The following is a 14,924-nucleotide window of genomic DNA, read 5'->3' on the forward strand; positions in this document are numbered from 1 at the left end:
TGGAACTTCTCCATCTTCTGCTACCAATTATATAATCAATTTGATTCCTATATTGACCATTTGGTGATGTCCACGTGTACAGTCAATTTTTTGGTTGCTCAAACAATGTGTTTGCAAGAAACAAATTATTGGCTTCACAGAATTCAACAAGCCTTTCCTGCTTCATTTCTGTCTCCTAAGCCCCATTTCCCCACAGTTCCTAGTTCTTCTCTGTTCCCTATTTTCACATTCCAGTCTCCCATGATTATCAGCACATCTTGTTTTGGGGTGTGATCAATTTCTTCCTGTACGTCTTCTTAAAATCTCTCCAATTCCTCTTCTTCTGTGTTTGCTGTTGGAGCATAGACTTGGATGATGGTTATGTTAATAGGTTTCCCATTTATTCATTGATATCTCTCGCTGAGACCTTGCGTTGTAGCTCCTAATTGCTTTTGCTACATCACTTCTCACTATTAAAGCAACCCCCATTTCTTCTTGATTTCTCATTTCCTGCATCAAATATTTTGTAGTTGTGTATACCCTGTATCAGTATATTATCCCAGCAAACAAGTAGAGGCCTATAGCAAGATATATTCAGTATGTATTTGTTAGTTAGCCTAAAGGATTGTATTCCCCTTTAGAGCCCCAGCATCCTTGGGTATGCCAAATCACCTCATGACCACCTGGGATCTTATCTAGGTGTTCTAATGAGGATATGATGGCTTGCCCAGTATGATGCTGGGAAGGTACCTTGTTACCTTGAGACATGAAAGCAGCATCGTTAGGCATCTGGGCAAGGCTATCAGTTGTTGTGTAAGGACTACAGCAGGTGGATGGGTCAAGGGACGGTCAATGACAAGACAGAGCTTTTTAGGGTTGTACGAGGACTCTTACATTCTGGTCCTCAAGATACCATTGAAACATCTGAAGCTCGTTGTAACGACATTGCAGGGCACTTCCAAAATAAAATCGCATGCATCCGTAGGGACCTAGACTCTGATGTTATGACAGATGAATCCATTGAAGTGTCCAGAACACGGTCTTGTCTTTCATTATTGGATGAGTTTCAGTTGGTGCAGCTTGAGGAAGTGGACAAGGTGCTTGGAATGGTGCGGGCGACCACGTCTGCTCTAGATCCTTGTCCATCTTGGCTAGTGAAGGCTAGCAGGACTGGTACCACCGGCTGGGCCAAGGAAGTGATAAATGCCTCCTTGAGTGAGGGAGTAGTCCCTAGTAGCCTCAAGGAGGCAGTAGTGAGACCTCTTTTAAAGAAACCTTCCTTAGACCCAGATAACTTGAACAATTATAGACCGGTGGCGAATGTCCCCTTTTTGGGCAAGGTTCTGGAGCGGGTGGTCGCTGGTCAACTCCAGGTGCTCTTGGATGAGACCGATTATCTGGATCCGTTTCAATCCGATTTTAGGCCTGGTTTTGGCACTGAAACAGCCTTGGTCGCCCTGTATGATGACCTTTGTCGGGAGAGGGACAGAGGGAGTGTGACTCTGTTGATTCTCCTTGATCTCTCAGTGGCGTTTGATACCATCGACCATGGTATCCTTCTGGGGAGACTCGCGGAGTTGGGAGTTGGAGGCACTGCTTGGCAGTGGTTCCGCTCCTACTTGGCGGATCATCGCCAGAAGGTAGTACTTGGGGAACATTGCTTGACACCTTGGACTCTCCATTGTGGAGTCCCTCAGGGGTCGGTTTTGTCCCCCATGCTTTTTAACATCTACATGCAGCCTCTGGGTGCAGTCATCAGGAGTTTTGGAGTGCGTTGCCACCAGTACACTGATGACACGCAGCTCTATTTCTCCTTTTCATCTTCTGCAGGTGAGTCTGTGGATGTGCTGAACCATTGCCTGACCGCGATAATGGACTGGATGAGAGCTAATAAACTGAGACTCAATCCAGACAAGACTGAGACACTGTTGGTGAATGCCTTCCCTGTACCGATGGTGGATGTTTACCCTGTTCTAGATGGGGTTACACTCCCCTTGAAGGAACAGGTTCGTAGTCTGGGGGTTCTTTTCGATCCTTCCTTGTCTCTTGAGGTGCAAGTGGCCTCGGTGGCAAGGAACGCATTCTACCACCTTCGGCTGGTAGCCCAGCTACGCCCCTATCTGGACAGGGATGACCTTGCCTCAGTTGTTCATGCTCTGGTAACTTCTAGGCTGGATTACTGTAATGCGCTCTACGTAGGGCTGCCCTTGAAGACAGTTCGGAAGCTTCAGCTAGTACAAAACGCAGCAGCCAGACTGCTGATGAGGACCAGCCGGTCAGCGCATATAACACCTGTTCTGGCCCATTTGCACTGGCTACCCATCTGTTTCCGAGCCAGATTCAAGGTGCTGGTTTTGACCTATAAAGCCTTACACGGCGTGGGACCGCAATATCTTGTGGAACGCCTCTCCCACTATGAACCTACCCGGTCACTTTGCTCAGCATCTAAGGCCCTCCTCCGGGTACCAACCCATCGGGAAGCCCGGAGGACAGTTACTAGATCTAGGGCCTTTTCTGTAGTGGCCCCCAAACTGTGGAACAGCCTCCCCGAAGAAGTACACCTGGTGCCTACGCTTCTATCTTTCTGGCGCCAGGTTAAGACCTGGCTATGCTCCCAGGCATTTTAAGCGTTTAATGTTATAATTTTAAATTTTCTACTTTCTTTTGTTGCTGCTTGTGTTCATTGTTTGTAGGCTGATTTTATTGTGATATTTTGTATTTTAACTTTTTGTACACCGCCCAGAGAGCTACTCGCTATGGGCGGTCTATAAATGAAACAAATAAATAAATAAATAAAATAGGGCAGCAGTTGCTTGTTAGCAGAGATAGAGATATTGATATGGTAAGCATATAGTTTGCCAAGGAAGGATGCCAGGGTGTTTCAGTTAAGATAATATAGTTTTCTAGCAATTAGTCTGCTTTTGAAGGTGTCCTGTGATAAGGTCAGAATAGCCAATTATAGGCAACAGGTGCCATGATATATTATTTTGATGTCTGTATGCTCATTAATCATTTATGTAATCCTAATAGTTGTATGCCAATTTTTATGCTATAAAAGTGTTTCTTGTGCCCAATGGGGTGTTCAGTCTGACACCAGCTACTGCAGAGCTGGGTGGCTGATCCACTTTTATTGGGGATACTTGGCTGTATGCTTGTAAGTTACTCAATAAATTTTAACTCTTTGTGAGCAAACCTCTTGTCTGCATCTCATCTCTGGTAACCCAAAACAACCTGAAGGTACACAAGTTGTCTGATTGAAAATGTCCTATTCCTGTCCATTTTAATTCGCTCACACCAAGTATTGTAATGTTGATAAGTTCCATTTCTTGCTTGACAATTTCTAACTTTCCCTGGTTCATGCTTCTCACATTCCATGTTCCTATTGTGTGCGTCGTACAACTCCGGACTCTCCTTTCGCATCTGTGCGCATCAGCCTCCGGGCTTCCTTTCGGCTTTGACCCAGCTGAGTCATTACTCACAGCGCTACTCGTACTTGTCCGTTGCTCTTCCCCAGTAGCTCGGTGACTGCCTTCTGACCTGGGGGTCTCATCTTCCAGCACTCTCGTGTTGCATTTTGGATACTCTGTTCATAGGGTTTTCGTGGTAAGAGATATTCAGAGGTGGTTTACCATTACCTTCCTCTGAGTCTGGATGCATCTTAGTCTGGTGTTTCAGCTTTGACCATTCTACCTTGGGTGTCCCTGCTAGGAGTCTAGCCTCTTGGTCTAGACTCCTGACGGCATTGCTCTCAGCTTTTTCAACACTCTCAAACCCCCTCACCACATTAAGGTGTGCATCCTAGTGTGCATCCTAACAGCAGGCTTTTACCCTGCATTGAGGTCACTGGGACTTAGTAAAATGAGAAAAGCTACTTTATTTATAGAAATACATAGTAGATAGGATGGTACTATATATTCCTGCATTTAAACAGTAGATTCAAAATAAACAGTGATTGTAAAGACAAAGAAACAGAACTTGAATTACTTCAATTCTGTCATTCTATGTGACCACTTGGAGTTTTTATTTGTGTTTAAAATTTAAAACAGTGAAACAGAGTGCAAACTGCAAGGTGTAATATTTTTGTTTGGTAAGTGCAAATTTCTTTTCTGGCCATTATCATTATTCATTTCATTTCATGATTATTACTCAAAATAATTTTGTTGTATAGAGGAGGGCGGTGTTAAAAAATGATCCGCCCTGGGTGTCAAATACACTAGGTACGCCACTGAACACAGTGGACCTTGCCTGGATCCATCTCCACCCCGGATGGCAAAATGCGATACCCCAAAAAGTCCAATGTGGTGAAGTCAAACCTGCACTTCTTCAACTTGGCATAGAGGCAATGTTCTCGGAGGCGCTGCAACATTGCCCGCTCATGTTCGTCATGATCCTCCAGGGAGTATAAATATATCAGAATATCGTCTAAATACATGATCATAGATCAATCCAAGTAGTCCCTAAAGATGTCATTCATGAAGTTTTGGAAGACTCCTGGTGCATTAGATAGTCCAAAGGGCATCACCAGATATTCAAACTGGCCATAGCAGCCCAAGATGGGTGGGAGTTTCTAAAAAAGGAAATTCTAAAAGGGCAATGGCAAGCAATCCCAACAAGGAAAAAAGGGGGGAAACAGCAGAAGAAGCCAATGTGGCTTCACAAAAAGCTTAGAGATGACCTGAAAACAAAAAAAGATAACATACAGGAAGTGGAAAGAAGGCCAGGCCACAAAAGAAGAGTACATGCAGGTATCATGGAATTGCAGGGATGACATCAGGAAGGCTAAAGCCGAGAATGAGCTGAGGTTAGCGAGGGATGCTAAAAGCAACAAAAAAGCTTTCTTCAGGTATGTCCATAGTAAAAGAGAGAGAAAAGAAATAGTGGCACAGCTACTCAATGAGGATGGCAAAATGATAACAGATGACAAAGAAAAGGCAAAAGTGCTCAATTCCTACTTTGGCTCAGTCCTCTCCCAAAAAAGGGTCTGTGACCCTCCCAGAAAACATGAAGTAGAAGGGTCAGGATTGGAGCTGGAGATTGATAGACAAATGGTCAAGGAATAATCACTTTGAATGAGTTCAAATCGGCAGGGCCCGATAAACTGCATCCTAGAGTATTGAAGGAACTGGCTGAAGAACTCTCAGAACTCTCAGAACCACTGTCTATTATCTTTGCGAAATCATGGAGGACTGGTGAAGTGCCGGATGACTGGAGGACAGCTAATGTTGTCCCTATCTTCAAAAAGGGGCAAAAAGGAGGAACCGTGGAACTACAGACTAGTTAGCCTAACATCAATCCCTGGAAAAACTCTGGAGCAGATTATAGCTTTATAATCTGTAAGCACCTTGAAAACAATGCAGTGATTACTAGGAGCCAACATGGATTTATGAAAAACAAATCCTGCCAAACTAACCTCATCTCATTTTTTGTTTGAGTAACCTCTCTTGTAGACTGTGGGAATGCTGTGGACAGAATATATCTCAACTTCAGCAAAGCTTTTGACAAAGTGCCCTATGATAGTCTAATTAGCAAGCTAGCTAAATGTGGGCTGGATGGAACAACTATTAGATGGATCCACAGTTGGCTCCAGAATCGTACTCAAAGAGTACTTATCAACGGTTGCTTCTCAAACTGGGCGGAAGTAATGAGTGGGGTACCACAGGATTGGTCCTGGGCCCAGTGCTCTTCAACATTTTTATTAATGTCTTGGATGAGGAGGTACAGAGAATGCTTATCAAATTTGCAGATGATACAAAATTGGGGGGCACAGCTAATACCGTGGAAGACAGAAACAAAATTCAAGGGACCTTGATAGGCTGGAGCATTGGGCTGAAAACAACAGAATGAAGTTCAACAGGGATAAATGCAAAGTTCTACAGCTAGGAAAAAGAAACCAAATGCACAGCTATAAGGGGGATACTTGGCTCAGCAGTACGACATGTGAGAAGGATCTTGGAATTGTCGTTGAACCAACATTGTGATGTCGCTGCAAAAAAGGCAAATGCTATAATAGTCTGCATTAACAGAAGTATAGTTTCCAAATCGTGTGAAGTATTGTTTCCCCTCTATTCAGCACTGGTTAGGCCGCATCTTGAATACTGCGTCCAGTTCTGATCTCCGCACTTCAAGAAGGATGCAGACAAACTGGAACAGGTTCTACAGCTAGGAAAAAGAAACCAAGTTCACAGTTATGTTATAGGGGATACTTGGCTCAGCAGTACTACATGTGAGAAGAATCTTGGGATTGTTGTTGATCACAAGTTGAACATGAGCCAACAAAGTGATGTGGCTGCAAACAAGGCAAATGCTATGTCAAGCTGCATTAACAGAAGTATAGTTTCCAAATCGCACAAAGTATTGGTTCCCCTCTATTGAGCACCAGTTAGGCCTCATGTTAAGTACTGCATCCAGTTCTGGACACCACACTATAAGAAGGATGCAGATAAACTGGAACAGTTCAGAGGAGGGCAATGAAGGTGATCAGGGAACTGGAAACAAACTCCTAAGAGGAGAGACTGAAAGAACTGGGCATGTTTAGCCTGGAGAAGAGAAGACTGAGGGGAGATATGAGAGCACTCTTCAAGTACATGAAAGGTTGTCACATAGAGGAGGGCCAGGATCTCTTCTCAACTGTCCCAGAGTGCAGGACATGGAATAATGGGCTCAAGTTGCAGGAAGCCAGATTTCGACTGAACATCAGGAAAAACTTCCTAACTGTTAGAGCCATACGACAATGGAACCAATTACTTACAGTGGTAGTGGGCTCTCCAACATTGGAGGCATTCAAGAGGCAGCTGGACAGCCATCTGTTGGGAATGCTTTGATTTGGATTCCTGCATTGAGCAGGGGGTTGGACTTGATGGCCTTATAGGCCCCTTCCATGGTTCTATGTTTCTGAGATACACCTAGTTTGTTCCTATGTTGTATCCTGAGACATAGTTAGTTTGCTCCAGTTCTGTATTCTGATTCAAGCCTAGAGTGCGATGCTGCATTCCCATATAGGCTGCTGGAATAAAGCTTCATGAAAACCTAATGTCTGAACCCTGAGTCTGCTTCTTTGTTGGAAGCCAGGACACAAAAGATGAGAAATACCTGGATAAGATTGGCAAGGCCACAGCATATACTTTTTGTGCTAATAACAAAACAAAGGGTGTTTTATTTAACAACATCAGGACAAACTTGGGAGTATCTAGATTAAAAAGACAAACAAGATGGGAGATATGTTATGGTCTAGGGTATCCAAGAGTAAATAAAATTAACTATTGTGTCGATCTATGCCCCTAATTTCTCACAAAAAAATCTATGCTGAACTGTTAGGGCAATAGATGACTTTAGAGAAGGTGAGTTAAAACTCTGTGGCAATTTCAATTTAGTTGCAAATTCTAGGATTGACATCATCTAGAAGAGATGTTAAAATATCAACATTTCCTAAAATTCTACAAAATTGGCTTTAACACTGGAAATAGTTAGATATCTGGAGACATCTACACCCTACACTTTTTCTCAGCAAGGTATAATTCATACTCCAGAATGAACTGTATATATTTATCCCCAGCATAATCCCCAGCATAATTAAAGGCTAAAACAGAGACAAATTTATTGTCTGACCACTCATCATCATAATCATTTTATTTGTTTAGCAATATGCCATGACAAACATAGATCAATCAAAGCTGAGACACAAATGTAGCTCTTAATTTCCTGGCTGCCAGTGCAAATAAGTAAACACACATGGAAGTATAATTCTCCTTGTCTAATAGCAAAAAGCACACAAACTTACTTGGTGTAACAAAAAAATGTCTACAACTAAACTCAAACAATATTTCTCACAAGGATCTTTATATAAAGGACACTGGGTAATATATTGAACAACATCCTCTATAGCTGTTTCACAAAACACACAAAACCAGTGTTCTAAGAGAAGTTTCTTATAGTGACCATTGAGAAAAGCGGAAGGCATGACATTAAACCTTAACTCAGTAAAGGCGATTCTACATGGAACTAAAGTAATTACCTCTAAATAGTTAGCTTTCTGGTGATCTATTTTAAAGCATGGGTACAAGCCTAGGAAATCTGTTAAAGAAGCTCTCCTATGCACAAACAGCTTTAACTGTAATTTAGAGAGTAGCTGAATCTCAGTCAGCTCACTATCAAATTCTCTGACAAGTGGCAACTCACTTTTGAGCATTTAAGGGTGAACCATAAGCTATGGAGACCAGGTGAGAGGGTGGTAAAGCTAATATTCTGTTATGAAATATTCTGTTATGAATACTCAAGCCTGTATTCTGGCCTGAACCGAAGGCCAACCCGCTTCTCCATGAATGTGTGCAGCTGTAGTACCAACAGGTAGGCCCAACACTTTCTTTAAAAAGGAGCTTTGAACCTTCTCCAACTCATGAACTAATGAATGACTAAGACCCCAAAGCTCTACACCACACAACATAGAGGGGACAACCTTAGCCAAGAAAAAATTTAGGGCTGGAACAACTAATTTCCCATTAGTGTAAAAGAATTTCAAGATAGCTCCAACAAGACATCTTACTTTAGCAACAGTAGCATTCAGATGAACCTGCCAAAATTAGTTTGCTGTGAAATTGATTCCTAATTAGCAAAATGATTTAATCTGTTAGATAGGATTATTAAAAATTGTCCAATTAAATATAGATCTTTTACCAAATAAGTCCACTTTATTTTTTGAGAAATTGATATTGAGCTGTTCCTGCAGACAATAGTCAACAAATCCATCTGCTTGTTCAGACCACCCCTTGTCAAAGATAATATGACCATGTCATCTGCGTATAAGAGAATACTGACCTTCCTGTTTCCTATAGCAGGAGGGCATGCATCCAAATTCCCAAGCAATTTGATCAGATCATTAATATAGATACTAAAAAGGAGGGGAGCCAGAACACATCCCTGTTTGACATCCTTCTTAAATGGGATAGAGTCAGATAAGAGACCAGTCCTGCCAACTCTGATGTTGCTATAGTACCTTGATGCAAACTGTGAAGCAGCATCAACAGCCTAGGATCTATATGTCTGACCACTCACCAGTTATTACTGAGTGGACTAAATGGCATCAGGAAAAATATGACAGGATTTGGCATTTCAACCCAATTATATTACATGAAAAAGAGGCCTGGAATCAGAAACACAGAAAAATCAGTGAAACTTTTGATATCAACTAGGACAGTATTGATGATCCTATCATTTTGTGGGAAACATTCAAAGTGGTTTTTAGAGGGGAGATTATGAATATTGTTGTAGGGAAAAAAACAATCTAGGTAGGGAAAGGAAAAATTACATGATCCAGGAAATCAAAGAATTGGTGTAGCAACATAAACAGTCCAGAAATAAGATCAATTACTGGTGGCAAGACAGAGGCTTGATATTTTAAGACACCAAAAAGGCATAGCTGGTTCTGGTTTTTTAAAAGCGTATTTTGAAAAAGGTGCTAAGCAGGACAAAATACTATCATGGCAATGGGCAAAAAGACAAGCTCAGTCCTTGATACCAATGGTAGAAACATCTATAGGACAAGTGACTAGTAATTTGGAAGAACAAAAAGATGCCTTTGTTAATTACTTTAAACTACTTTGTGCCTCTCAAGAGCCCAGAGAGAGGAGATATCGTGATTTCTGGAAACCTTTCAAATTCCATAAATATCCCAGGCTCATAATAAGGAATAGGCAAATCAATCATGACCATGGAAATAATACAAACTATACAAAGGGCAAGGAAAAATCAAACACCTAATCTGGATGGGTTTGAGTTATATCAAATTTATAAGGATATACTGGTACATAGATTACAATATCTCTTTAATCACCATCTAGAAAGGAGTAAAATCCCACAGTCATGGTATAAAGTGAGGGTAGACTTGATCTGAAAAGAGGGGGGAAATGTAACAAAAATTGAATTATATGGACCTATAACTCACCTTTATGTATATAAAATAATAGCAAGAAGGATTAACAAAGTTATCTCTGACTGCATGTGTCCAGACCTGAGTGGATTTATTACAGGAAGGAATTTATATACGAACATCAGGAGAGTGATAAATATTATAAATAAGACCAAGATTGCTTAAAAAATCTATTATCTTGCTTTTTCTGGACATTACAAAACCCTTTGTTAGGGTTGAATGGTCCTATCTATTTGAAATATTAACAGTAATGAACTTTTCTCCCAAACTTAAGACATGGCTAATGACAATATATCAAACCCCAAAAGCAACATTATAGGTCAATAAATCTTTGTCAGAAAAATTGACACTACATCGAGAAACTAGTCAGAGCTGCCAATTATCTCCACTTTTATTTGCCCTAGCAATTGAACCGTTAGCCATAACAACCCGATCTTACCCTTCTGTATTTGGCATTGATGTTGGTACACATCAGTTAAAAAATAGCCTACATGCGGATGACATAATGCTCTCCTTAAAAAACCCGCTTCTGTTACTATCCCAAGTTTTTAATATCCTAGATATCTTTGGAAATATATCTGAAGACCAGATCAGTAAATAGAAAACTAAAACCATACCATTAAACCTGACAGAACATGAGAAAAATAATATGACTTAAAGATTTGGAATAACATTTTCAGGGAAGCCAGTTTGCCACTTAGAAGTCAAGCTATTGGAAGATACAAATTAAATATCTAAAGTAAACTATCAGACCCTGATAAACAAGATCTAAACAAGTGGCAAAAGTTAAAGCTCTCTTGGTTAGTGAGAATTAATGCCATTAAAATGGTGATTCTCCCAAGGTTCCTGTTTCTTTTCATATCACTATCTTTGCTGGTTGGTGACAGGAGACAAACAGCTGACAAAAACACCTATATGATTTTATCTGGCTGAATATAAGACCTAGGATACACTTTTTTTAACTATGCAAGCTACTAAAAAGAATGATGGATCGGCTTATCGAAATCTACAAGCTGCCTAAACAGGGCGGTGGTGAGTGCCGAGGGGGGGGGGATTTTGGGAGTTACCTGAGTGTGGGGGGCCATTTTGGGAGTTGTCTGGTGTGGGTGGGAGCAGTTTTGGAAGTTGTCTGGGGGGACAGTTTTGAGGAGTTGCCTGGTGGGGTGGGGGTGATTTTGGGAGTTGCCTCTGTGTGTGTGAGAGAGAGAGACAGACAGACAGAGTGCCTGTGTATGTATCTGGGAGTGCCTCTGTGTGTGGAGGTGTGTGTGGAGGTGCCTGGGATATGTATGTGCATGTGTGTGTGTTTGGGGGTGACAGGCGGCGGGGTTGGCACATGAAGCGTGCATAGGCAAAGCCCCTAGTAAAAATTTTAAAAGAAATAAAAGGATTTGAATCCCATCCACAAAATACAAACAGTTTGGAAGTAGTCTACATCATGTCATCCCCATCTACACTTTCAAGTCCAAGGATAATTTTGCCACAAGATAACTATTTGTCTAGTCTTGGCCTCAGCAGAATCTGAGGTACTTTCTTGTTCCACTTCTCTGCTCCAAATGATCCCCCCCTTATCCCCCCCTTTAGCAACAGTGATGTTGTATAATGCTTATGTCCCTCACTGTCAATCCATGGTACCTTTTCGTCCTGTACAAACTCTTGCAGGATGATTTTCCTTTCCATGCACACTTCCAACAATCCTTCTAAATGAAAATTTTCATGCAGGGCAGGAAAGAAAGTCAGCTGGCCATAATCTGCCCCTCTTTCTCTTCCATTTAGCATTGGCTCATCTGCATTAGTATGAAAGACAGGATTAATGATAGCAGTTTTACAGTAAATAAATAGCTAACAAATAGCAACACATTTTGCTGTGGATAATCAGACTTGCAAATAACCCAGAAAAGTTACTAGTAGCCTGCATTTCCATGCTAGCCAGAGGTCAGCAAGTCCCTTTCTCCATGGTCAGAGTGGAACTGCAGGCTTCTAGCCTCTTAGCAGGCTAGTTTTTAAAAATTGCCTTCTGCTAAGTGGACTAGTGGAGGAGGGATGAACAAATAGACCCTTCTCCACCAGACCACTGTATTTCCGTGCTTGTCACAGAAGGAGGAGCTTTCATCCCTCTGCAGCTAGCACAGAAATCAAACAGTCTGGCAAAGGAGGAAGAGAACACTTTGTTCCTTCACCCACAGCAGCCTGCTCCCTTGCCTCTGCCTATGGCTATCTGGCCTGTTGTTAAATTCAAGGCTGATATATGTAATGCCTTCTATACCTATAATCATTTCCTTTATTTCCAATGTCCAGGCTAGAGTGTTAATGCTTATGCAGCAAAAACAGCATCACCACATACAAAAGGGTGACATCAGAATGGTCAGAGGAACCCGAAGGTCTGCGAACAAAATCCCCCTCCTGCAATTTCTGCAAAATGAGCTAGCTTGCTGCTCAAGTCCTCCCCGCCGCCCAATCACATCTTTAGCCAATGAGTGAAGTGAGAGCTGCTGTTGATGATTGGGCAGCAGTGAATCAACAGCTGCTGCTTTCTCCTCTCTGGCTAGTAGTTTGTCTCTTTGTAATCTTTGTTTGATCAACAGATACTCCCTCGAGTTATTCTCTGCAGATTCTACTACGATGTAAATATGAGTGGGTGTAATGGCCATTGTAAACTGAACACTTTCTGAAGAGGCTTATCTGTTGTAAAAAATCAGGAGTATAATACAGCAATCAAAGCATGGAGAATCATAGAATAGTAGAGTTGGAAGGGGCCTATAAGGCCATCGAGTCCAACCCCCTGCTCAATGCAGGAATCCAAATCAAAGCATTCCCGACAGAGGGCTGTCCAGCTGCCTCTTGAAGGCCTCCAGTGTCGGAGAGCCCACCACCTCTCTAGGTAATTGGGTCCATTGTTGTACCTCTTCTAACAGGACATTTTTCCTGATGTTCAGTTGAAATCTGGCTTCTGTAACAATAGCCTATTATTATGAGTTCTGCAGTCTGCAATGATCAAGAAGAAAAAGTTTTTCTCCCTCTCTCACAATACGAGAACTTGTGGACATTCAAAGAAGCTGAATGTTGGAAGATTCGGGACAGACAAAAGGAAATACTTCTTTACTCAGCGCATAGTTAAACTATGGAATTTGCTCCCACAAGATGCAGTAATGGCCACCAGCTTGGATGGCTTTAAAAGAAGATTAGACAAATTCATGGAGGACAGGGCTATCAATGGCTACTAGCCATGATGGCTGTGCTGTGCCACCCTAGTCAGAGGCAGCATGCTTCTGAAAACCAGTTGCCGGAAGCCTCAGGAGGGGAGAGTGTTCTTGCACTCAGGTCCTGCTTGTGGGCTTCCCCCAGGCACCTGGTTGGCCACTGTGAGAACAGGATTCTGAACTAGAAGGGCCACTGGCCTGATCCAGCAGGCTCTTCTTATGTTCTTAAGAGATCCTGGCCCTCCTTCTGTGTGGCAACCCTTCAAGTACTTGAAAAGTGCTATCATATCTCCCCCCAGTCTTCTCTTCTCAAGGCTAAACATGCCCAGTTCTTTCAGTCTCTCCTCATACGGCTTTGTTTCCAATCCCCTGATCACCTTCATTGCCCTCCTCTGAACTGTTCCAGTTTATCTGCATCCTTCTTATAGTGTGGTGTCCAGAACTGGATGCAGTACTTAACATGAGGCCTAACTGGTGCTCAATAGAGGGGAACCAATACTTTGTGCGATTTGGAAACTATACTTCTGTTAATGCAGCTTGACATAGCATTTGCCTTGTTTGCAGCCACATCACTTTGTTGGCTCATGTTCAACTCGTGATCAACAACAATCCCAAGATTCTTCTCACATGTAGTACTGCTGAGCCAAGTATCCCCTATAACATAACTGTGAACTTGGTTTCTTTTTCCTAGCTGTAGAACTTTGCACTTATCCCTGTCAAATTTCATTCTGTTGTTTTCAGCCCAGTGTTCCAGGCTATCAATATCCCATTGAATTTTGTTTCTGTCTTCCAAGGTATTAGCTATCCCTCCCAATTTTGTATCATCTGCAAATTTGATAAGCATTCCCTGCACCTCCTCATCCAAGTCATTAATAAAAATGTTGAAGAGCACTGGGCCCAGGACCAAGCCCTGTGGTATCCCTCTCATTACTTCCCCCCACTTCGAGAAAGAACCATAGATAAGCACTCTTTGAGTACGATACTGAAGCCAACTGTGGATCCATCTGATAGTTGTTCCATGTAGCCCACATTTAGCTAGGTGGCTAACTAATCAGAATATCATGGGGCATTTTGTCAAAAGCTTTGCTAAAGTCAAAATATATTATGTTCACAGCATTCCCACAGTCTTCCAGGCAGGTTACCTGATAAAAAAACAAGATAGGAGTAGTCTGACAGGATTTGTTCTTCATAAATCCATGTTAGCTTCTAGTAATCACTGCATTGTTTTCAAGGTGCTTACAGATTGACTGCTTTATAATCTGCTCCAGAATTTTCCCAGGAATTCATGTCAGGCTGACTGGTCTGTAGTTCCCAGGTTCCTCCTTTTTGCTCTTTTGGGAGATTGGGACAACATTAGCCCTCCTTCAATCATCTGGCACTTCACCCATCCTCCAGATTTTGCAAAGATAATAGACAGTGGTTCTGAGAGTTCTTCAGCCAGCTGCTTCAATATTCTAGGATGCAGTTCATTGGGCCCTGGAGATTTGAACTCGTTCAAAGTGATTTTCCTTGACCATTTTGTCTATCAATTTCAAGCTGCAATCCTGCCCCTTAACTTCATGTTCACCAGGAGGGTCATAGACCCTTTTTTGGGAGAAGACTGAGCCAAAGTAGGAATTGAGAACTTCTGCCTTTTCTTTGTCATCTGTTATCATTTTGCCATCCTCATTGAGTAATGGTACCACCATTTCTTTTCTCTCTCTTTTACTATGGATGTACCTGAAGAAAGCTTTTTTGTTGCTTTTGGCATCTCTCACTAATCTCAGCTCATTCTTGGCTTTAGCCTTCCTGACCTCATCCCTGCAATTCCGTGATACCTGCCT

At 42.0% G+C, this 14,924-nt stretch overlaps 1 protein-coding gene across 4 annotated transcripts in view; it reads right to left on the reverse strand.

Moving 5' to 3' along the window:
• WDFY4 (WDFY family member 4) overlaps nucleotides 1-14,924 on the reverse strand; it is a 463,201-nt gene that overhangs the window by 163,448 nt on the left and 284,829 nt on the right. For 3 of the 4 annotated variants that reach the window (XM_061634768.1, XM_061634766.1, XM_061634765.1), the window contains one exon: nucleotides 11,537-11,688. The exons of the other annotated variant lie outside the window; for it this stretch is intronic. In XM_061634768.1, coding sequence (XP_061490752.1) covers nucleotides 11,537-11,688 — 152 coding nt within the window. The remainder of the gene's footprint in view (nucleotides 1-11,536; nucleotides 11,689-14,924) is intronic. 4 annotated transcript variants of the gene reach the window in all.

This window comes from Rhineura floridana, chromosome 7, assembly GCF_030035675.1.
Source record: "Rhineura floridana isolate rRhiFlo1 chromosome 7, rRhiFlo1.hap2, whole genome shotgun sequence".
NCBI lineage: Eukaryota > Metazoa > Chordata > Lepidosauria > Squamata > Rhineuridae > Rhineura > Rhineura floridana.